The sequence below is a fragment of the Drosophila bipectinata genome, chromosome 2L (assembly GCF_030179905.1).
Source record: "Drosophila bipectinata strain 14024-0381.07 chromosome 2L, DbipHiC1v2, whole genome shotgun sequence".
Classification (NCBI taxonomy): domain Eukaryota; kingdom Metazoa; phylum Arthropoda; class Insecta; order Diptera; family Drosophilidae; genus Drosophila; species Drosophila bipectinata.
The window spans coordinates 8,006,425-8,030,448 of NC_091736.1; the positions used below are offsets into that span (position 1 = coordinate 8,006,425).

The following is a 24,024-nucleotide window of genomic DNA, read 5'->3' on the forward strand; positions in this document are numbered from 1 at the left end:
TCTGGATGTTTATGACCTTTTATAGACTCTTTTCAGTTATAATCTATAAAAAGCCAAACATTTGACTTGAATTTTACCATACTGGCAACACTGTGGCAACCCAAGAGTGGCAACGTTGTACGAAATTAGACAAACTAAAAATTAGATATGCCAACAAATAGTCACAAATATAGCATTTTGCTACCCACCTACAACGAAAAGGACAACTTACCCATTATAATATGGCTGATTGTAAAATACATGAGTGCCAGGTGAGTAAGAGATGGTTAATAGCTAAAAACTACAATCGATGTTTACCTTCGCAGCGGGTACGACTACGAGGTGATTGTTATTGACGACGGCAGTCCGGATGGAACATTGGAGGTGGCAAAGGAATTGCAGAACATTTACGGAGAGGATAAGATTATCCTAAGGCCTCGCAAATCGAAGCTCGGTCTGGGAACTGCCTACATCCACGGAATTAAGCATGCCACTGGGGACTTTATACTAATTATCGACGCCGATTTAAGCCATCATGTAAGCATAGATAAGGTTGCAAAACTGACGTGTCGATGGTCTTAATTCCGGTATCTTTTGCCGTAGCCCAAATTCATTCCAGAATTCATCAAGCTGCAGGAGAAGGGTGACTACGACATTGTGTCTGGCACACGTTATGCAGGGGATGGCGGCGTTTACGGTTGGGACTTCAAACGCAAGCTAATCTCACGCGGCGCCAACTTCCTGTCCCAGGTGTTGCTCCGACCTAACGCCAGCGATTTGACTGGCTCATTCCGCCTGTACAAAAAAGATGTCCTTGAAAAGTGTATTGCCAGTTGTGTGTCTAAGGGCTACGTCTTTCAAATGGAGATGCTGGTACGTGCTCGCCAGCATGGGTATAGCATCGGCGAGGTGCCCATTACTTTTGTGGACCGTATCTATGGCAGCTCCAAGCTGGGCGGCACCGAGATCGTTCAGTTTGCCAAGAATCTATTGTACCTTTTTGCAACCACATAAAATTCTGATCGACTAATTAGATTTTTAAACTTTTAAATTTCTTTGGATTTTCTTCGCTTTTGTTTGTACATTTGGTAAGATTTGTTTAAAGAATTTTACATACAACTATGAATTATGTTTGAGAAATTTTTTGCCGTATTAATAATAATTCAGAGTTCCTCCCAGGGGCTTCCTCCGATAAGTTCATTTATAATTTGAATAATGATAACTAGCGTTAATTGATTTAATTACTCAAGTCGAAAACTTTGCGCTGGTTGTCCGGATTGCCGTACAGGGTGCCGCAATCATCCTCCAATACGTCACCCGAGCCGCCACCGTAATTCTTTAGAGCTAGGGTCAGCAGGGCGTTGCGGTCCTTAAGAGCTAGGACAACAAAAGCCCCGTTGGGCAGTATCTCACATGTGCTAACTTGAGCAGGTGGCTTAAAAACGGCAAGAGATTTGGCTGTGGAGAGAAATAAATAAAAATTCCATTTAGGTTTATAAAAACATCGAGGAGCTTCAGAAACTTACCGGAATTCAATTCCCACATTCGAATTGCAGTGTCTCGTCCCTCCTTGTCATAGGAAAGTAGAACTTTTCCCAGTGGGTCCAACTTCAGGAAGGTTACCGGTGCATTGTGACCGATGAGAGTGCTCTTGCAGTTGCCCGTGACCAGGTCCCATATTAAAATCTTTGAGTCCTCCAGACCGGCTATTACACAAGCGTTCACCTGGGAGATAGCCAGGGAAACGGTGTTGCAACTGGGCTTCCACTTCTTGAACAAAGTACCACTCTGAAGGTCGTAGACCACAATAAAGTTGGGAGTTGTCGGTTCATTCAGCTCCTTGGCCACTACGCAGACGTAGGATCCTTCGTGGGTGATGGCGGAGAGCGAGGTGATAAAGTCGTGGTGCGGGATGCGGAGATCATACAAAAGTTTGCGCTGCGACAGATGCCAGACAAGCAGAGGGAAGGGTTTTTGGGTCTCGTCACCACAGACCAGGATTCTAAAAGTTAATTAATTAAATTAATAAATTCCAAACTCAGCTATCTTTTTTAGATTTTACATACCGTCCATCTCCAGAGACTAATAAGGAGTTCAGAAAGCGATCCTCGCCGGCCTTAAAAGTGGTTACACAATCACCGGACTCCAGATTCATGAGATTGACATACATGCGGTTGCGGGAAAGGCAAACCAGATGATTCTGATCGTGCAACCCAAAGTAGGGCATCTTCTGGTTCATAACACCCTTGAGTGTGACCTGGAGAAATTAAAACTATAACGATCCGAAATTCAAAGACGAAATATTAAATATATACCTTGAATTTTCCCTCGTCAAGGTTAATTACACGGATCTCACGGCGACACAGAACTGCGGCTTCATAATTGCCGACAGGACACATTGCCGTAGGCTGCTGGATGCCCTGAAGCTCACGAATGCGGCAACAATTTTTTACATCCCAGATACAGATCTCAGCGCGCTCCGTGCACAAAGAGGCCACGTAGCAGCCGGGCTGCGGAAGATTCATCAGCACATCATAGCCCTTAACGGGATTGGTGCCTTGTGCATCACCCTCGACTTTGGCGTTCTCCTGTTCCGGTTCCGCCCGATTACCATTTTCCGCATCTATATCTGCATTCATGATCTCCAGAAAAGCAAACTCCAGCTCGTTGGTGCATTCCCACCAGGACCTTATCTTCTCATCGTCCTTGAGTTCTGGCGATTCCCGGAAGCGCGTCTTCAGGTAGTACTTCATTAGAGTGTAGAACTGCTTGCCATCGTAGCTTAGTTCGTGAAGATACTGCTCGAGGAATTCCTTAAGGAAGTTTATATGGACATAGCTAGAGGCAGAGTCATTGGCGTCCTTGGCTAGCCATTTCGCCTGAAGGATGTCATTAAGCAGGTGGTCTGGCCCTGTGGCATGTACCTTGTTGGCGATCCAGGGCAGGTCGGTAAAGTAAAAACAGTTGAAGTGTATGTCGATCTTGTGCGGCGCCGGCTTATCCTCGATGACGGCACAGAAGTGATGATAAGGCAGTTTTAAGTACTTTTGGTAATTGTAGCTATCATGGGGAATATATATACTTTAATTTTAGAAAAAAAAAAAACATTAAACGTTAAACTTACGTGTTAGCGCCCTGGATACCCTTGAACTCGCTGTCCTGCCGGTCGAAGTAGTCCCGCAGCGCTTCATGAACCAGCCATTGTTTCTGCGCGTACCTCGCTAGGACGGCACATCCAAAGCTCCTGTCTGCTATTCTAATATTCTTAAGACCTAACAGCATTGGTCCCATCAGCCAGCAGAACTTGGACCATATCTTAAAGGCGACCTGCGCCTCCAGCTGGGTCATTTTCTGAAACACACCCAGGCAGTCGCTTTCCCGGATTCCCCAAGGCGAAAGCCGCACAATCAACAGCAGCAGCTCCACCTGATCGGTGGCAAACTTGGACTCAAGCACCTGCAAGATCCTACCGGAGATATCCCCGATCTCGCTGATCGGTTGGGCCACATGACCCAGCCATGCGAGCCACCACAATGACTTTGCGTGGTATGGAGTCTTTCCGTGAAGGGTCTTCCATTCGTCGGGTAACTTGAGAGCCCCATTGGCCGCATAGAAGTCACCGCCACCGGAACTGAGGATATCGTGCCACTGACGTTCTGTGAATTGGCGAAGGCGCAGGAAACAGCGCTGTGGTATGCCCAGCTGCGCCAGCGCGGCAAGCATATCAACGGAGTTACCAGTCGTATCCGCATCTTCTATCCCCTCCCCTAGTTCGCTGACAGTCAGGATAAGCTTGGAGTTGCCCAGCTGCTGGGGTAGCCAGTCCAGTGTCTCCTCGCGCAGCAGCTCGTCCACGCCGTCGACGATCAGTACGAAGAAACGCTGCTGTCGCCCCAGGATCTCGCGAATCACTTCTGCGTAAGCCGCAAGGGTCTAGATATTTAAGACACGAAATGAGGGTAAGAGTTCAGGACCGGTATCATAATATTATCTTACATGTGGCACTTGACATTGGTGGCCTGTTTCCAGAACTGACATTTGATTGGCCATGGAACCTAGCAGCGAAGTGAGGTCCGAGGATCGGGCACTCAGGTTGGCATATCTGTAAAGAAAGGAATAGTTATGTAAAACAGTGTCTTGCTAAAATAGAGAGACTTTCTATACCTCAGTATGAGCTGTGCCTCTGGTTTCCAGCGATGCACGTTCTCCATGATTTTTGACACCAGGACACTCTTGCCGCACCCCCGAGCACCGGATATAACCAACGGTTGGACAGTGCTGTCCCGTATATACCTCTTCACGTCATTCATGATGTCGAAATTGGCTGAGTTTTGCGCCAGAAGTTTCGAATAATGGCCAATTAGATGCAGCTCCTCGAGCAGCACCCGGTCGACGCCCAGCGTGTTGTAGGGAATGCTGCTCTTTTGTTGGTGCTCCTCGAAGATACCGGCCATTGCCTTGTCCAGCAAGCTCTCGATTACGGCCGAAAGCTCCTCGTCCAAGATGCTCATAGTGGGCAGTAGCCGGATCAGGTTCTTCTCGCATAGTTGACTTTTGAGCTCCGAATAGACACGGCTAATCCTCCGCTGCACCTCCAGCTCCAGCTGGCTAGCATTATCCGGCGCGCGTGACAGCTGGGCGCCTGTCTGGATCCATATGCACCTCTTAGCAAGCTCTTGGCTCATCAGCACAGTGTTGTTGATTTCCTGTTCCACAACGGTGGTCAGATACGAGTCCTTGACGTCGTCGGAGAAGAGACGCAGCAGCACAGCAAGCAGCTCGTTGAGCTCGCCGTTAGCTTGGGCGGAGTATGGGTCCACCTGTTGGGCGTGGAGCCGGTGGCACATCGGTTGGTAGGAGTTGTCGATGGTGTACCACTTTTCAAGGAGAAGACGCTCCGTCTCGCTGGCGCTTCCCAGCACAGAGGTGAAGTCCTGGCTCTCGATGGTAAGTGGCAGCATCGGAGTGCCTAGCGTGGCACCCAAGAAGAGCACAGGCACAATGTAAGCTCCTGCCGAGTGGCGTGTGATTTCGCAAAGACAGTTGGCCGCCTCCTCGTGTCCGCCTTGGGCTTCCAATGGCGTTTGAGTCCAGCGCTTTACTTCCTGCAGACGCGAGAAGTCCTTTCGACCATTTCCATTGCCCAACTCCGCATCCGGCTCGCTGTCGTGCACATCCGAAATGATGAAGTCGAAGCCTCGGCTTTGGCACTTGCTCTTGAAGTGTTTGTACAAGCTGTGGACGACACGCTTATGTTTCTTGTACTCGGTGCTATTGTCCGCCAGGATGTAAACCACGATCTTCTTGTCCCGCTCGATCTTTCGGCTAGGCGGTGGCTTGCCCTGCAAGACGCTCAGGTTTCCAGATCCCGGATTTGCGTTTACCACGTCGCTGGGCGCCTGCGCCCCCTGAGGAGTGGTACTGCTGGAATCTGTAGGTGAATCAAAGAACTTCTCTTAAAAAAGAATCCTTCATGTCACTTTATTTAAAAAAAAATATTGAATCCCATGAAGATAGTGCATATTTGATTCAAGCGCATATCTTCAGAAACTACTCACCCTTGTCCGCTCCAGTGCCTTTTCCTTGGACTGTCGGTGGCTGCTGCTTCTGGGCTTGCAGCTGGTTGCCATTGGTCTCCGGCAATTGTGTCACCTCTGGCAGCGCCTCCACTGCTGCCAGGGGGGCACGCTTCATATCGCCGGCATTTGTATCGGTGGAGATCAGGGTGTCCTTCTGGTCAGCCTCCTGGTAGGGAGGTGAGCTAAAATTACAGACATGAAATCAATCTCTATCCGACAATCGACGTCATACAACGACACTCACTCGTCGGACTTTTCGGAGGCACTGTCTTTGTCCTTCTTTTTCTTCTGGCCGGAACTGCAAACGTTTCCCATGATGCAGCCTCTATTATTGATTCCCTCCTTTTTAAATTACAATTGACTCCTTATGTCCTGAAAGTGAAGACCAGAAATATGTTTTGTAGAACGTGAGGCACTGTTCAAAATTTAATTTAAAATTGTCGAATCTTTTAAGACTTTAATACCCTTTTAACGAACTTCACAGCTGTTGGAAGGGTATCCAATACTTGGGATAGTCTCTACCTCAACATATTATAAAAATAATGTTTCTTTTTGTGGAGGACAGTGCAATTAACTTTTATAATCGTTCCATAATCATTGCATTAAATTTTTTATGAATTCCCATGGCTATAATTTTTTTCCCCAACAGGTCAATGACAAAAACAAAGTGCTTAGGGACACTGAGCATATATCCTGTGTCGCAGCGAGAGAAAAAGCTCTGGGTGAACGCATGCTCTCTGCTGGAACTTTTATAGAGATTTTCTGCGTTTGAATTGGCATTGGCGTTAATCAAGTGGTTGACTGAGTTGGTTGTGGGGGTTTGGGGGTGGTGGGTGGTTATGTAGCTGGGTGGCTGGGTGGCTCGGTGGTGGGTTCTGGTGGGTCTGGGTCTGGGTCTCGTCTCGGATTTATTGCGGGCAATGCGCTTGGCTGGATTTTTGTGTACACGCTTGAAAATTGTTGACGCGCGAGCTGCCCACCGCCTCGCACTTGCTCCCCTTTATCTGCTGGCCCACTCGCTGGCCCAGCAAATCTCTATAGATGCAAAATATTGCTTTAGTTAAGTATTTATTGGATATCAAAATATTTTCAATCGCTCCGCCACCGCACACACACACTTTTCAGAATTTGTATTTGGGGGATACGCTAAAAATAAATTTCTCTATATACACAGAATATATGCTTTTGAATTTGTTAGTTCGACATTTTGTCGCAGCCGAATTTCGAAAATTTTCAATATTAATTAATTTGTCAAAGTCGCTCCGTTCCGTTTCCGTCTCTGCCCCATATCCGTGCTCCGTTCAATCGTATGTATATATCGTACAGAATAGGTGCGATTTGGTATCGGACTCTGACAATCCCCATGTTTGCTTTTTTCTGCAGTTTTTTCAGATGGGATATCGCTCTCGCAATGCCAGCGCACTGTGTGTATGCATCGTTTAGTGGTTATTTGATTTATTTTAATACACAATTTCTGGCACTTACTTTTCTTTACGCGCTTTTCACATGCGCCCCCCTACCGACCCTCGCTACCCGTAGTCCGTATCCTGCCCTTTCCCGTATCCGTTCCCGATTCCCGTTCCCGATTCCGAACCGCAAGCGACCCGAATCTAAAACATTTTCCACACACACTGCACTCTTGCACTTTGCTTTAATTAATTGCTTAATCAAAATGTTTGTTACACACTCGCCCCGAAAACATTCCGCCTAAAATGTGTGTATTCCGCTCCTCTCCTTTTTATCTACATATATATTTTTTTTGTTGGCGGTGCGCGCTTCTCGCTTAGTCGGATACGGATTCGGATTCGGATCGGAATCGGATGGGATAGTTTTCCCGCAGCTGTGCGTTTTCACTTCTGCCCTGCCGAGGAGAGCTTTGGGAAATGGCTCGTCGCGGCAGCGAGTGCGTACAGCGAAAGCTTTTATCACGTTGCGAGGGATGCATTCCACTTTCTAAATTACCGTTACAAGCAAACAGGAAATAGCGCCACTTTGAATCGTTGGATGTACAAACGATATAAATGAAACCCTTTTTTTATATTAATTTATTTGCAATTTTAATATTACTGCGATTAATGTAGTGTTTATTTAGTACAAGACGCTAGATACCTCGACTTTATTTATTTAATAGCAATATTTTTATTTTTAAGACAGAAATATTACAGAAATAATATTAATGTAGTGTTTATTTAGTATAAGACGCTAGACGAGCCCTCGACTTTATTCATTTAATAGCAACATTTTTATTTTTAAGACAGAAATATTACATGTATTTGAAATTGTTTCATTTAATAATTGATATTTTATTCCAAAATTCGTTTCATAATATATCATGCTTCAATAAAAACGCTTTTAAATGAATTTTTACTTACTATTAATGGTCCGATATAAATATATGGAATATTATATTTAACATTACTAAAGTTTTATTTTTGTAGGTTAAGATATTGTAAGCGGTTTTTGTATTTTTCCCGCACACTTTAATATTGGATACACCAAACAATTTGTCACCACCCATTATCTATTTCTAAGTTGATAAGGTATTCTTCCTGAACTCTTAAAAATCTATCCCATATTAGTATCACGCACTTTTTGTAAATTTAAGTTTGTTGAGTGAATAAATTGAATTGAATTGAATTATATTTAACAGTTCGTAATTGGTTGATAGGATTTGAACTTTTGTTGCACCAAACCATTTATTTAGTAAGCAAATCCCATAAGCAATAAAATAAAAATCCATTTATAATGCATTTTAAGCCCCAAGATATGGGCTATTCTTTTGTAACACATTTCCAATATCCTGGCAGCCTCGCTTCATTTTCGAGGGACCAACCACCATTGAAAGCTGTCAAATTGGCTGCTGTTCGCTTGATCTGTCAAAATCTCTTGCCTGAAAAAGACGAAAGCAGCTGGCCTGGGTGCAATTCGTTTCTTTACCCCAGAGTGAGAAGTTCCGGAGCCCGTAGAGCTGCAGGAAAAATTCCAATAAGCTTGTATTCTGCAAGCAGCTAATAGTATCTAAAATGCTATAAAGCACTGGCACCAACTTGTCCACCAGAATAATAATCAAAAAGAAAAATCTACACCAAGAAACAATCAAAATGAATCGTCTGCTGCTGCAGTGTCTAGTGACCACCATCCTGGTCTACAAAGGTCAATACCAACCAGACAGTCTACTTCACACGAATCATTATTACTTAACTTGTATTACTCCTAAGAGAAGGATTATTCGGAAAATGACAATGAAATCTACATTGAATTTTGGCCATCCGCAAAAAGTGCCAAGATGAAAAATGTATATGCTGCTGGGTTATATAAGTTTGGCGACCAGTGCGCAGGCTCCAAAAGAGTCTGGGACGAAGCCGTCTGACATCTGGTCCAGGCATCGAGGGAAATAGGTCAATGTTTTTGCCAGCACGCGCGCCCAAGCAAAATAGACGCGAATCCGAGACCAAAACAGAAGCCCCAACAAGGGGTGGCTTTAGTAACTTGCATCCTCCCACCACCGTCGAATAACAGCTGGTTTCCTTCCTATCTTCCACAGTGATTTCCGTGCCAACCACTAGCACGATGAGCACCAGCATACAGACGACCTCGGAGATACCACAGCAGGACGATGACGACGACGACTGGGATGAGGATGATGACTCCCTGGAATCGGACGACGATGGACGCGTCTACAAGAATCCCCGAAACTCTCCCTCTACCGAGTGCCCCCGCGACGAGGAGCAGGCCACTCTCCTGGGTCAAAAGTGTCTGAGGAAGTGTTCCTCCGATGAGGACTGCAAAAGCAAAAAGAAGAAGTGCCTGTGCGACGGCGTTTGTGGCAACTCCTGTATCAAGCCAGGTAATGATGGACAATAATATATAAGGGAATTAATTTTAAAAACTATAACTAACACAGATCGCGAATGCCCGGAGCTAGCACAGCCCACCTTAGGCCAAGTCACTGTTGCTGGTCGTCACTTCGGAGCTCGTGCGTCCTATGCCTGCCCCCATGGCTACCATGTGGTGGGTTTGCAGAGTCGCCTTTGCCAGGCGGACGGGAATTGGGCCGGTGCCGAGCCAGCCTGTAAGCAGAACAGTAAGTATCTCCAAATAGAAAACCAAATGAATGCTAATTACATTTTAAATGGATCCAGTTTATTGCCTGAAGCCGCCACAGATTGAACATGCCCGGAATTCAGCCCTGCCGGAGCAGGAGACCTTTGACCTGGACTCCACAGTGCAGTATCATTGCCACACCGGGTACGTGACCAACGGATTTCCCAGGGCCAAGTGCCTGGCCATTGACAACCAGGCTAGCTGGTATGGTCCGGATATTCAGTGCGAACGTGAGTGAATCATTAACGATGTTGGAGAATGATTCCCTATAACGATTATTGTTCTGACTTAAGCTCGCACATGTGGACAGCCTCCGGATCCGGCCTATGGATGGCATGCCGGCGAATGCTATACGTACGGATGCAAGATCACATACAATTGCGGAACAGGGTACGAGCTGGTGGGAAAACACGAGCGTTATTGTCAGTCGGATGGATCGTGGACCCCCAAGGAGCTGCCCACCTGTGTCTGTGAGTATCCAATGCGATTAGAGCGATGTAGTGCCTAGTAACCGAACCTCTGACCTCTGACCTTTGAAGCGGATAGCGCAAATGTAACCACCACCCAAGCGCCGTTGTCCTAGACGAGGCGACCTGTTGAGTTACCAACTAATTAAAGCTGGCCGATCCGAAATCGCGAATCAGAATCCGAACAGAAACACTGAAACTGAAACTGAGATACTATTAAGCGTAATTTTGGTCAGGGCTCATGGCTGTCCTGTTAACCACAAACACTCTCTCCTTAATCTATCTATCCATCTATCTGATTGATTGATTGATCTAGCGTTACCAACAGATTGTTCAAATTTTATGCAATACCTTGTTGTTGTTGTTGTTGGCCAATTAATGTTGAATGAATAAATAAAAGTTACCGCAAATCTTAAGCAAAAACAAAAAACTTATTGAAACATTTGAAAAAGAAACTCGAAGTTGTTTTATTTGGTGGATCGATTGCCAGCGGCTTTCAAAGATTTGTGGTAACTTTTAGCATAGCCTCCCATCCCAGCCACCCAATGCTAACACGCTTCTCCTGCTTCCCCCTCCCCGCTGCCCAGTGGTCACCTCGGTGGTGTGCCCCACCCCGGAGAACCCCAAGAACGGTAAGGCCACCTACACCACCCTGGCCTACAATTCGGTGGTGAGCTACGAGTGCCGCTACGGCTATACCCTCGTGGGCGAGAGCTCCAGTCGATGTGGTGCAGATCGAAAGTGGAGTGGCACGCTGCCCACCTGCAAGGGTGAGTATCTGACAAAAGACTTAATTTGGGAACGAAATAAAATTAATATTTTAACTAACGTTCAAATTAAGAAATTAATTGCGGTCATCCTGGAGTGCTGTACAATGGATGGATTGAGAACATTGAGGCCGGTACTGGCCTGGGGGCGAGCATCATTTTTAGATGCCAGCCGGAAATGACGATCAACGGCTTGGGATCGAGTGTCTGTCAGATTGACGGTCGGTGGCGGAACGCACTTCCCGAGTGTCTGGCTCCTTGTGTGGTGCCCACCATTTCGCAAGGCATCGTCATCCCCATCGAGATAACTACGGATGAGAACGGGACAACTATCATCACGCCTACCACCACGACGACCCAGTCGCCTACTCAGACCCAGACTATCGGGGGCGGCGGGGTGGAAAAGGTGAAACATGGCACGGCCTTGGAGGTGAAGTGCGATGAAAACTACGAGTTTCCTGTCTCAGTGCTAAGTCCACCCACCTGCAACAACGGCACCTGGAGCATCATACCTCGCTGCGTTCCAGCCAGATGCAAGAGCATGCCCCGGCCCCCGAAGCATGGAATGGTAATGGCGCCCAAGACGGAGCACGGGATGAAGGCACGATTCAAATGCAAGGATGGCTTTAAGCTGGTCAGTCCCGAGGGAAAGGATGTGACTGATCCTCATGACTATGTCCTGACCTGCTCATTCGGCAACTGGACGGGGGAGACGCCCAAGTGCGACGAGGTCTTTTGCTCCTTCCCCGGATATATCAAAAACGGAAAGGTGCTTCTAGTGGGCAACATGGGGTTATATGACTACAGGCCCTATGTGAAGAAAATAGTGAACAATAAGCAGATTATGTACGATTGCGAAAAGGGCTATGTCCTAGAGGTAATTCAAGCAACTCGAGTCATTCAAGTAATTCAATGATATCCTTCAATATTCAACAGATTGGTCCGCCGGGAGCCACCTGCGTGGGTGGTAAGTGGCGTCCCCTAGAGCTGCCTCAATGTCTTCTGGGGCAGCATCCCCGCCTTCGCTGGAATCGTCGTCGTCGTCGTTCTCTTCAGATCCGGCAGCTTAGATCGGTGTACCTGCTGAGGCGGCAGCGTCAGCTCCAAAGACAGCTACTTGAGAATCAGAAATATCTTCAAACTGGTGGGTGCATTTTATAGATATAGTAGCATTTAAAATAATCATCTGAATGTTTTTCTTTTCAGAAAATCTTCCCATTCAACCGTCAGGTCACCACCGCGTCAAAAGGAGCCCCCAGCCAAAGCCGAAACCACATCCTTCCGACATCGACCTTGCCTACTCAAAGTATTACCAGAAAATCAAGGAACGCTACCAGCGCTACGTAGCCAAAATGCTGAGCCATGATCAGATCTATCGAAAAATTTATGACCACGACCCCAGGAGTCAGAATCTGTATGCCTACGACCATGGAGAGATGATCTTGCACAGCAAGACCAACTATAAGGACGTAGATCGTGGAAACAACTACGGAAACAGTGGGAACACCGGAAACAGAGGAGTGGTACCTCTACCCAATATTAACCAGCGGACGGGGTCTCGACCGAAGGGCAGAGGCAATCATGTGTCCAATGATCCGCCCTTGGCTAACCATTCGCCGCCAATGGATGCGCGCATTAACCACGTAAACGCAACTCGGTCCTACATCGAGCAACTAAAGGCTCAAATGGTCCGGAGGCGGCGTAAACGAAACTCCAGCCAGGCGCCTCCTCCGTCAGCGGCCACGCTTCCTGAAGTGGATGTAGACAGCAGCGACGGTGGCGAGGCCGGCGGTAAAGGAGGCAACGGAAAGAGACTGCGCGGACCTTGCGAAGATCTCGACTGGGATAGCTTTGCCAATGTTACCACAGTGCGTCCGGGCAAGGCTCCGGGCAGAAATGCCGTCGGAATTATGCTTCAGCTGGAGTGCAACGCCGGATTCAAGCTAAACATCAAGGGCGAGAACGCCACGGCAAGGTGCATCCGGGGTATCTGGAAGCCGGAGACGCCGAAGTGCCTCTCTGCGCCTTGTTTGGTCCCAGCCGTGGAACATGGACAATATTACAAAGTGGAACCGCATACGAAGCAGCTTAGCGACAAGCCCTCCCTTACGCCGCTGTCCACATACGAGGAGATCCAGTCCAACGAGTTCATTACCCTGGAGTGCGAGGATGGGTTTAACATTCAGGTCGACCATAAAAAATAATCTATTTGTTAAAGTTAAATGATAAAACTTTTGTTTACCTTAATTTAATCCTACTTTAAGAATTCTATATATTTAATTTCCCCTATAACCTAATAACCTCTTTATTTGTAGGGCTCCGCTCAACTCCGTTGTGCTCATGGTTCGTGGTCGGTGAATGCCTTCTCCGAGTGCACCTCGGTGCCCTGCACCTTGCCCAATATTCCGGGAGTGATTTACGACGTAAGATATCAAAAGCTAAAAAATGTATCCTAACTAAATTACAAGGTTCCTTCAGGGAGGCTATCGAGCGGGATTAACCATAGGTCATGGCAGTACTGTTAGTGTTCGCTGTGACCTCTCCACCAATAACAATCCCATCGAAATGTCGTGCCACAAGGGGGTCCTTACCCCGCCAAGTATTCACTGCGAGTCCGGATTAAGGAAGTCACGCGAGGAAGTGGAACATGCCACGCCCACACCCACGACTCACAAGGTGGACTCTAAGGTGGAGCACAATGAGCTGGAAAACGATCACGATCACCACCACGACAACGGGACAGATGACCACGACGATCTGAAGATGTGCGGGCCGCCCAGCCTTACTGACGGAGCCCTGGTCTACAAGTGAGTTATGGAGTTGGCAGAGGGAGTCACCCTTTAAAGTGCTTTGATCTCCAAAGGAATGCCGACCACCCCGAGCTGGATGGCGCCTACGAAAGCGGCACTGAGATCTTCTTCAACTGCATCCCCAATGCGGCCGGAGATCGGCAGACATGGCGCATAATCTGCGACAATGGCCAGTGGATAGGACGGTCCTATAATTGCGGTTAGTGTTTAATTATAGAGACAATTATAGGCTAATACAGATCATGAAAAATAATAGTTTTAATTCGCAGAGAATGGAACTTGTGTGTTCAAGAACAACGAGCCCAATGTGGTTAGTTTTTACAATGACCTGGAGATTCGCGAAGATGTAGTGGATTTCCCACCAGGGGCCAGTATCATCTCTAGGTAAAAATTTCTTCAAAACTAAATTTTTTTTAGTTCTCTTGGTAATGCTGCTCTCTGTCAGGTGTGTGGACATTGGAAAATTCTCTATGACCGGTAGCCATGAAAGGACCTGCATACATTCCGAGTGGACCAATACCAAGCCCATCTGCTCTGGTCTCAATCAGGAAAATGACTATGCAAGTGAGTGGTTTGGCCAGAAGACAGAATAGATAATCTTACCTGATCCATTAATCTAGTGGAGAAAGCTCCGACTATCCTGTTTCGCCATCAGAACGGACCTATTGCCCAAAGCAATGATGGCAAGCTGATCGTTTATCCGGGTACTACTCTTCATATGGAGTGTCTGTGGATGCGGCGTTTTGGAAATCCCAAGTGGAACGTCAGTCATACACACAAGTGGGTATCGGGGAGTTATCTTTTCCAACTAAATAGTTTGATTTGTGTTACTGAATTTTATTTTTGCAAATTAATAAATTTCAGCTGGAATGTGTTTCACCAACTACTTAATCAATCTTGAAAGAATAATCATTCAATCTATAGGGTTCTTAATTATTATAAAATAGAGAGACATATTTTTTTATTAAGCTGAGTTTTCCTATTCTGGTAAATGGCTCAGGAGGTTTTAACACATCTATGCATTTTCTTCCAGGAACTACACGGAGGGCTGGGTAACCGAAGCCGACGAGGGCAGGGACTCGACTCTTGAGTACCGGCTGAGCATCTTCGACGCAGCTAGCGAGGACACCGGCTTCTACTCCTGCATGACACCGGCGAGGCACGAGCACACCGTCGAGGTGGTTGTGCTGGCAATCAACTGCCCCGAGATACCGATGCGGCGAGGACTGATTGTAAACACCAACGACACTAAACTGAGCACCCGCGCCCTGTTGTCCTGCGCCAATGGGAACTCGCTGATCGGGGCCTCGGAGCTTTTCTGCCTGCCGAGTGGCAATTGGAGCGCTCCGTTGCCGGTTTGCGAGAGCGTCGAGTGTGGCGACATCCCGTTGGGGAGCAACGCGAGCTCGCCGCGCGTCTCTGTGCTGTCGCGCGAGGTGGGCGGCCGAGCGGCCTTCTCGTGCGCATCTGGATATGGATTGCGCGGCCCAGCAGAGGCCATTTGCAATCCGACGGGCGAGTGGTCAGCACCGCTGCCCACCTGCGTTGAGGTGCAATGCGACAACCCGGGGGCGCCGCAAAACGGTTACGCCCAAGGCTCGGCCCCTTATCGGGCCGGCGATGTGGTCCAGTTCAATTGCAACCCGGAGTACATGATGCAGGGCCAACCGATCATAGCCTGCCAGGACAACGGGCGCTGGTCGGGTGGGCTACCCAAGTGCGTCCAGGCCTGCTCCTACCCGGGCACGGTCATCAGCGGTCGGATGTCCTCCGTCAAGTTTTACTACGCCATCGGCGAGAGCATCACATTCACCTGCGACGCTGGCCTCGAGCTGCGCGGTTCCAAGGTACTCAAGTGCCTGAAGAACGGAAAATGGTCCAGCGCTATTCCCACATGTGTCGCCAACGATGGCCCTGCGCCCGGATCCGTCAGCTCCACCAAGCACCTGGCCACCACCATGGGATAAGTTCCTGATCGGTCCGGATCATAATCAAACAACGAGTGCTTGGGAACTTGATGCGTTATACCAGAGTGATAATAAAACATATTGCGTACTAACTAGAGCACATTCGAGCGCATAGTCACGCCTCTACTATATTAACTTGCGATTCAATTAAATGACAATTTGCAATTGTAATTGTACCCGTATTGCACGCTCATCATTTTACTATTAATAAATGTTCGTCGCATGAATGAATTTTAATATCTTTTCGGAGTACTTTAAAATACAGATATGAGTAACTGTAAACCAATAAAATGATAAACAATACCCAAAGTTTGTTAAGAAGTGAAGAAGTACTATCGATTCCAGTACTCAGGAGGCATATATCTCCTCCAAAAATCGGCCAATTTAGATGATTTTTTTTTTTCAGATATATATTAACAAAAGAAATAGTGTACTGGCGCTACAGAAATGGGCAATTTACGGAGTCGGAAGGCAAAAATTGGAAATATGTTTGAAATGCATGGGCAATATAGGAGTCTTCATGCCAAATCCTATAGCTCTATCTCTTCCAGTCTCTGAGATCCACGCGTTTATACGGAACGACAGACATGGTTATATCTTCTGGGCTGTAGATCAAGAATATACATACTTTATGGGGTCGGACTTTTATCTCTACAGCATTTTCGATCGTTCAGTTACATGCCAGCTATGGGATATACTGCAGTGATCCTGGCAGTGGCGGATTTAACAGGTGGACAAAGGCGCGCTTGCCCACTGGGCCCCCCCGACGAAAGGCTTTCAGGGCCCCTCGTGCTGAAAGTTACACCTTCGATTTCTTTTCCACAAATCTGCATCAAAATCTGGGAACAAAATATTTTAAAGATTTGTTGTCAAATTTTCTGGGCTGTCCCCTTCAAAATGTGCAAAATGCATGGGAAGCCCCGTATGACCCACTGCGAAGGCCATATCTTAGGAAATATTTATTCGATTCTTGAACGGAATACCTTAAACGATTTGTGGATCGCTTCTTTATAAATCTGCATCAAAATTTGGAAACAAAATATTTTTAAGATTTTTTGTCAAATTTTCTGGGCTGTCCCCTTCAAAATGTGCAAAATGCATGGGGAGCCCCATATGACCCACTGCGTAGGCCATATCTTAGGAAATATTCATCCGATTCTTGAGCGGAATACTTTAAACGATTTGTGGATCGATTCTCCATAAATCTGCATCAAAATCTGGGAACAAAATATTTTTAAGATTTTTTGTCAAATTTTCTGGTCTGTCCCCTTCAAAATGTGCAAAATGCATGGGGAGCCCCATATGACCCACTGCGTAGGCCATATCTTAGGAAATATTCATCCGATTCTTGAACGGAATACCTTAAACGATTTGTGGATCGATTCTCCATAAATCTGCATCAAAATCTGGGAACAAAATATTTTTAAGATTTTTTGTCAAATTTTCTGGTCTGTCCCCTTCAAAATGTGCAAAATGCATGGGGAGCTCCGTATGACCCACTGCGAAGGCGATATCTTAGGAAATATTCATCCGATTCTTGAACGGAATACCTTAAACGATTTGTGGATCGATTCTCCATAAATCTGTATCAAAATCTGGGAACAAAATATTTTTAAGATTTTTTGTCAAATTTTCTGGGCTGTACCCTTCAAAATACCCTTCAATGTACCCTGAAAAAATTTTGCCCACTGGGCCTTTTTCCTAAAATCCGCCACTGGATCCTGGCCATACTACTTATATTTGAAGTGCACGGGAAATCAGGAGGCTATGAATGGACCAGTCAAAAAAAATTTGCTAGTAATATTTCGTTGCATACTTCTAGGGGGCAGACTTTGATGGAGGTATGGATTTTTATACGGAGTTTTATTCGCCCTATTTGCTTAAGTGCTATTTGCTAATATGTGAATACCCCTTTGAAATAATAGTTCAGAATCTCTGTTGAAGAAATACGCTGGTTTTTTGTAAATCTTTACGATTACTGTGTAAAGCTAACTCAATTCACCAAAAAGGCTTGATTAGATCGCGATGAAAGACACGATACCTTTTGATTTAAACCATGTACATATAATTATAATTTTTTTTAACTTTAATAATGTATTAAAGCATCATTGTATAAATTTGTACAATTTTTTCTTGAATTTTATAACCATTATTCCAAAAAATGTATGCAAAACATATTTCTTGACCCATTAAGATGTGGCTGTATAAATAAGTATGGCAACCTTGGACTACTAACAGAGAAACATAAGCTAACAGAATGTTAACAGAAGTAATTCAGAATTTTAGAAGACCGTTTTTGTTATTGTAATAAATACCAATTTAGAACTATGGAGCTCTGAGCTCTGGATGTGTCTCAAACGAAATTAAAATAAAAACATAAAATAAAATCATTTACCAGCACGTACCGCCAAGACTTCTCGAACGAGTGCAACGTACTAATTTTTCCCCTGCCCCACTTGACCTCCGCTGCAGCCTTCGTTCGATTTGCATTGTTTTCGTCTCCCACGCACTGCTGCGAGGTGTTGTTGTGTTGTTGTTTTAGGCTGAGCTGAAGTAGTGCAAGGACAAGTGACAAAGTCCTGGAAAAGGCGCAACAATTTCCCCGCGCAACAAGGTGTCGCAGGGGTTGGAGGAAAATCGATAGAGGAGAGGAAAATCGGAGAACAAGTGCATACGCGAGTTTGTTGTACGTGGTTCGTTTGTGAGTCTGGCTGTGTGGGTGTGAGAGTGTGTCGTATACTAAACTTTCTTTTTCTAGGGTTCCAGCTGCCAAACAAAAGAGATCGGCAATAAAGCTGTGTGCAAGCTAGGGGATTATGGATAACGCAGGCGATGACAGTGATGGCGATGTAGTCACCGATTTTCTTAACTCAAACTGCAGCGATCCTAATACTTCCCCCTCTTCGGCTGTAAACGGTGTCCAGCGGGTGACCGTTGAGAGCCAGAACTACTGCATACCCGTCATAAACGCTCCTGTTCCAGCTCCAGTCGAGTCGGCTTCAGCTCCTGTTCCCGCTTCAGTGATCACTCCTGCACCTCAGCAAAACAACATCAACAACAACATGATACCCACCATTAATGTGACACCACACAGTCCGGCTCTCGCCTCCAAATACAACAACATATTTGAAGACACACTTAGTCAGCTGCAGAGCATCCGCGAGACTGTTGTCCAAATGAAAAACTCCTCCACTTCCAGCCACCCCATGCAAGATGGTCTGGGAAACCACAACATGCTTAACGCCGCCCTTCTCAGCTCCTCGTTACCAGATCTAACAGGTGCAGGTACGGGCTCGGGAGCACACGGTCCTCATTCTTCACAATATGCAATGTGGACATCGAATGCGCCGCAGCAGTGTCTACTGCTGCACACCGATCGCCGGAAGTCGTGGACAGCGGTGGATGACGGCGGCGGCGACTGCACCAACAAAAGCGTCAGTCTATCCAGCCTGGACAGCGAGGAGCAGGAGACGATCCGAGTCACCGAACAGCGGCGGAGGTCGGCAAGAAATAGCACCGGAGGTAAATATTTTTATTTATTACGAAGAGCGTTGAAATATTAAATATTTTTATTCATTCGATCTGAGTTTTAGGAAGTGAGTTAGGAATTCTGCCTTAAAATATTTAAAAATACATAAAAAATTGCACTGTTTCTATTTTTTTGTTTATGTCCGTTGCGTTTGTTTTATGGCCAGCCATAAAGGTAAAAAAAGTAATTATAGAAAAGGCTTTGTGTATGTCTCAAAGTCTTCGACACAAGTCACACCCTACAAAATCTCACAAATTAACAATTTACTTATGGCCAATGTAGGGAATAAAGAAATGGCTATAACCAAATTGAAAAATAATAGTAATTTGAATATATATTGTCACCATCGCGCTGTCTATTGCTTGTTTGAAGTTGATATGCCGATAATGAAAAGTGTAGGGACCGGGGGGCCAAGTTAGTTTCAATTTCGATAAGAAATTCCACAAAGGCCCGTTATCTGAGGCTCTCTGACATTGGCAGCTCCGAATCGAAACCTTTACGATTAGTAATTACTAACCAAGTCGACCGTTTTCAGGCATTTCCACTCACTCGCTAAACGAGGCAGAGTTGGCGCGGGATTTCGAGCGCATTGCAGCTAAGAGGAGTCTGGCCACGGAGATAATTAGCCGAATACCACTGCAGAAGAGCATCTCCACCAGCTCGATCATCGCCAAGGAGGACATTAAGGCGATCGCCCGCCACCTGACGGACAGCGAAGATGAGAACCAGAGTCTGTTGCGCTCTCACGCTTCCCACAAGATCGAAGTCTACGACAACGCAGAGAAGCGCCCCAAGCGCGGCTCCCTCTTCTTCCGCAAAAAGAAGCCCAAGACAAAGTCAAAGTCCTTAGTCGGGGGTCAGCTGAGTGCCTGCGACGTGTGCGGAGCAAACATCACACTGGCCCAGATCAAGGAGCATCACCTGGAGTGCAAGGTTCGAAAGATGGCCTCCGGTCAGGACTTTTACGATGGTCCCGACGCTGGCGCCTTCAGCAATCCAGAGGATCAGCCGCTCATCCGATCCGATCTTCAATTTCTCAATGAGCCGCCTATTGAGGCCCAGGATCTTGGCGCCGACCCGTCCCTTGGTATCGTCCTCAAGGAGCACGACTCCTGGACTCCCGGAGTGCCAAAGGAGCTGCTCAAATCACTCAAAGAGCTGCAGATCAAACGGCAGGAGCACATCTACGAATTCATCATGACCGAAAAGCACCACTGCCAAACGCTGATTGTCATGCAGAAGGTGTTTGTCGAGAGTCTAGAACGGCACTTTCCGTCCCTCAACCTGAACAGTATGTTCCCGAGGCTGCAGCAGCTCACCGATCTGCACACGTGCTTTCTACGTCAACTGCGCGTCAAGCAGCGCGAGCAGCCGATGGTGGACAGCATTGCGGACATTCTGTTGGACTTCTTCTCCCTCGAGCAGGCGCAGTGCCTGAGGCTGGCCTACGGTGAGTTCTGTGCAAATCATCGCAGTGCGCTGGAGCAGTTTAAGTTGTGTCTAACTGAGCAGAACTTTGCCGAGTGGTACAAACACTGTCTTCAGAATCCGCTTCTAAAAAAAAAAGGCATCCCGGAGTGCATTCTGTTTGTGACGCAGCGACTCACCAAGTACCCCCTATTAATTGAACCCCTTCTGAAGAGCGCTCGGGATAACAAGTTGGAGACTGACAAACTGCAGCACGCTTTGAACTTGGTTAAATCTCTCCTAGTGGATGTGGATGCTTGCGTGGCGGAGAAGGAGTTGCGTGAACGGCAGTTGGAGATTTACGGGCGTGTTGACCCAAAATCCTTTGCTATATACAAGAACAAACCCTTCCGTAAAACGGAACTCGGCGTGGAATCGAGGCGACGACTGAAATTTGATGGCTTGGCTACTTTGATGCAGGGCCGGGCCAAGACGCAGCTGGTCCTCGTGGTGGTACTTACCGATTGCCTATGCTTTCTTAGTGAAAACTCTGGGCACAACAAATATTCGTTTTTCACTCCGGAACACAAGGCCGGAGTGGTGCCGCTTCAAAAATTGCTCATTCGCGAAAAGGCTGGCACCGAATCCCGAGGCATATACATCATTAGCTCCAATCCGGACTTTCCTGAGATGTACGAGCTGAAGGTGCAAACTCCAAAAGACAAAAACACATGGATCCAGACCATCCGACAAGCTGTACTCGATTGTCCGGCCACGGACATCATTGAGGCGGAAGATCTCACAGCAGAAGAAAAGCTGAGAATCGGGGTCAACAGGCGTGAAACCATCGAGAAGATGCGACAGAAGGATATCGAGCAGGCGTTGCTGCTCGAGGAGAAGCTTATGCTGCAGCTGAACCTGCTCAAGGAGCAGCAACCCTTCGGGGATGTGTGTGGCACCGCCAATGGTGGTAGTGCAGCGAGCTTTTTGGCCGCCTTCGGTTCTTATAAGGATCTTGTTACAGCTGATTGCGATACAAACGAGCTTTGGCGACGAGTCCTTAATACAGTGCAGGACATAAGCCAACTGGCATCAACCATTTACTCGGCGGTAACGGGTCAGCCAGTGCCCCGGACACTAAGCACCGTAAGCGAGAAGCAAAGTGAGCAGTTCGCATCGCCCACTCTACCGAAACGGGCGGAGACCTTTGCGGGGTTCGACGAAAAGCGGGGCAAACTAGGTGCTAAGCTAGTGCTTACACCTCGACTACAGGAGCTTGAGGAGAAGCGCGAGACAAAGCAGCCGGAGCAGCCCCTGGAGAATAACTATGCAGTGCTGCAGGTGTCGCACCATCTGCAGACGTTGCTTTGCATCATCTCGCAGCAGATGACCAGCATCCACAGTCTCCAGTTGCAGCTAGCTCTCTATAGGGAGAGTCCCCGGTCAAGCGCATACACACACAAGGATCAGTTGGAGGAGCTGCGCAATCTGCAGGACAAGTTGCAGGAGGAGAAGACAGCGTGGCAGCGCCAGCAAAAGCAGCAGCAGGACGAGATTAACGAGTTGCGGGCTCAGCAGTTGAAACTGCAGCAACAGATCAAGGCCGAGCAAGAGGATGTGCGCCAGCAACGCGAGCAACTCTACCGGAAAATGGAGTTGCTCTCAAGCCAAGGCTTGCTTCTTTCGCCCAGCACTCCCCTACCCCCGGTCAACACCAATCATTCTCAGCATCCTGTCCAACTGGCTCCGATTGCCTCCCTAGAAGATGGCCACGAACTCGACAATAGCACCTCAGGATCAGGCAGCACAACGCCAAGCGTGACCGGAACGGTCGAACGTGGGAAAGACAAGTGGTTGAGTGGCCCTTCCAGTTGCAAGACTCCGCCAGTGAATTTACTCAGCGCCAACAATGCGCCAAAGGCTAATGCAACTCTAGTTAAGCAGAAGATCCCCATGAAGCTTTCCTCGCTGTCCTCCGCTGGCAGCTCCAGCTCTCGGGTGGACAAATCCGCCAGCTTTAACAGCGCCTCTCCGTCTGTGTCTTCGGGCAGTGTGCAGCAAATGTTCCCCCTCAAATTGGCGGACAGGAGAACTGTTACATCCGCAAATAGTGCAACGACTCCATCGGGCATAGTCCCGCAACATTCGCGTACGGGCAGCTCCCCGGCGATTATCCAGCAGACAACGACAGCGGCCACGCCCACTACGAGTGCAGTAACTCGGACGGAGTCGGCCGTTCATTATATGCAACGGACACCGACGAGTAGTCGGACGGGAATCGCCCGATCGGCCGGCATTGGAGTAGGCGGCGGTGGGACAGCCCCGCGGGCCAAGGCCGAAGAGGAGGAGATTTACTTTTGACGCCAATTCACGCCAGAAGTCGAAATCTAAGAACTGCATGTTTCCGAGCTAAACTGAAAACTGATTTCGTGATTTAATCTCAAATAACATATTGAACTGGTGTCAATTGCAACTCAAGCAATAAGCTTCCAATATCAAAAACTGCTTCAAGATTCGTTTTCCTGACTGCATTTTGTGAGTTTTATTTTGCAAAAATTGATGTTCAGTTGCTTAATTATGAACCTATAATTATTCCACTCCAAAAACGAATCCAACCTGTCCATTCCAGACCGAACATCGCATATATTTAGTTTAAGAATTACATATTTACTGTACTTAATGGTATTTTTCGCCGACTCGCTACCAATCCAATGCATCTCAAACTGTTCAGTAACTCCCTAGGTAACCTATTTATTAACTTTTATTTATATATATATATTTTTAAACGAAATTCGACGACTAGCTATTGAAACCAATTATATGTGTGGGTGTTTCCTAACAAATTCTACTTCTTCCATTACAGAAAACGTATTTAATGTTATAAATTTCAAACAAAACCAAATAAAATGTAAAAAAATTTTAATTCTTTGATTATATACGCAACATATCGTTGTTCAAATACGATTTTAAATGATGTCCATTGGGAAGGATTAATTAACATTTTTTTCCAATCCATTAACTTTTTTGTATATATTGTATGTGTGTTTTAAATATTGGTATCCTTTCATATGTGTGTATGTAACATATAAATAGGACTCTAACGTCTTTGAAATGTGTTAAACTCTCTCCAATAAATGTCTAAATTTTGAAAACATACCTTACGATTTTATTGGTTTCCTAGCTTCAGATATAAGCTGACAACAAGAAAAATATTTTAAAAATAATATCCATAAAATACCAAATTTAAATAACTCATATTATTTTAAAAATATAATTGCCGGAGTCGAATGAAAATTACGAATCACACCTGTACCAACAATATTGTAGGATCTAAGAGGATAGTTTATAAATTTTAAAACAAAAAAAGGTATTCAGTCCCGAATTCCTATTTCGAAAACTTCCTTTGGAATCCAGA

General features: G+C 46.5%; 4 protein-coding genes across 8 annotated transcripts; 3 read left to right on the forward strand and 1 right to left on the reverse strand.

Moving 5' to 3' along the window:
* Positions 1-90: 90 nt before the first annotated feature.
* On the forward strand, positions 91-1,105 carry Dpm1 (Dolichyl-phosphate mannosyltransferase subunit 1). Its single transcript, XM_017253357.3, has 3 exons — positions 91-251; positions 306-516; positions 583-1,105. The coding sequence occupies exons 1-3, from the start codon at positions 148-150 to the stop codon at positions 991-993; spliced, it is 726 nt and encodes a 241-aa protein (XP_017108846.1). The 5' UTR covers positions 91-147; the 3' UTR covers positions 994-1,105.
* LOC108133429 (uncharacterized) lies at positions 765-7,406 on the reverse strand. 2 transcript variants are annotated; one of them, XM_017253356.3, is made up of 10 exons: positions 7,044-7,406; positions 5,803-5,930; positions 5,538-5,740; positions 4,144-5,410; positions 3,976-4,081; positions 3,104-3,912; positions 2,295-3,039; positions 2,046-2,236; positions 1,506-1,981; positions 765-1,437 (listed from the first exon to the last, which is right to left on the reverse strand). In XM_017253356.3, the coding sequence occupies exons 2-10, from the start codon at positions 5,871-5,873 to the stop codon at positions 1,217-1,219; spliced, it is 4,089 nt and encodes a 1,362-aa protein (XP_017108845.2). In that variant the 5' UTR covers positions 5,874-5,930; positions 7,044-7,406; the 3' UTR covers positions 765-1,216. The 2 variants fall into 2 exon arrangements, with proteins under 2 accessions (XP_017108845.2, XP_070132856.1); XM_070276755.1 differs by lacking the exon at positions 7,044-7,406 and adding an exon at positions 6,023-6,038.
* A 1,030-nt stretch (positions 7,407-8,436) lies between these two features.
* Positions 8,437-15,904, forward strand: Hasp (Hig-anchoring scaffold protein). 2 transcript variants are annotated; one of them, XM_017253350.3, is made up of 16 exons: positions 8,437-8,711; positions 9,103-9,405; positions 9,463-9,642; positions 9,701-9,892; positions 9,956-10,132; positions 10,717-10,899; positions 10,971-11,773; positions 11,833-12,040; positions 12,103-13,082; positions 13,212-13,319; positions 13,375-13,703; positions 13,760-13,905; positions 13,976-14,090; positions 14,152-14,270; positions 14,327-14,486; positions 14,740-15,904. In XM_017253350.3, exons 1-16 carry the CDS (start codon positions 8,660-8,662, stop codon positions 15,671-15,673), a joined length of 4,989 nt encoding a protein of 1,662 aa, XP_017108839.2. In that variant the 5' UTR covers positions 8,437-8,659; the 3' UTR covers positions 15,674-15,904. The 2 variants fall into 2 exon arrangements, with proteins under 2 accessions (XP_017108839.2, XP_017108841.1); XM_017253352.3 differs by lacking the exons at positions 10,717-10,899; positions 10,971-11,773; positions 11,833-12,040; ... (6 more) ...; positions 14,327-14,486; positions 14,740-15,904 and adding an exon at positions 10,202-10,638 and having other exon boundaries at positions 8,443-8,711.
* Positions 15,905-17,974: 2,070 nt separating this feature from the next.
* cyst (rho guanine nucleotide exchange factor 18 cysts) lies at positions 17,975-23,765 on the forward strand. Of its 3 annotated transcripts, none has more exons than XM_017253363.3 (3): positions 17,975-18,374; positions 18,432-19,195; positions 19,738-23,765. In XM_017253363.3, the coding sequence occupies exons 2-3, from the start codon at positions 18,490-18,492 to the stop codon at positions 22,968-22,970; spliced, it is 3,939 nt and encodes a 1,312-aa protein (XP_017108852.2). In that variant the 5' UTR covers positions 17,975-18,374; positions 18,432-18,489; the 3' UTR covers positions 22,971-23,765. The 3 variants fall into 3 exon arrangements, with proteins under 3 accessions (XP_017108852.2, XP_070133220.1, XP_017108853.2); XM_070277119.1 differs by having other exon boundaries at positions 17,975-18,366; XM_017253364.3 differs by having other exon boundaries at positions 17,975-18,359.
* The last annotated feature ends 259 nt before the right edge of the window (positions 23,766-24,024 follow it).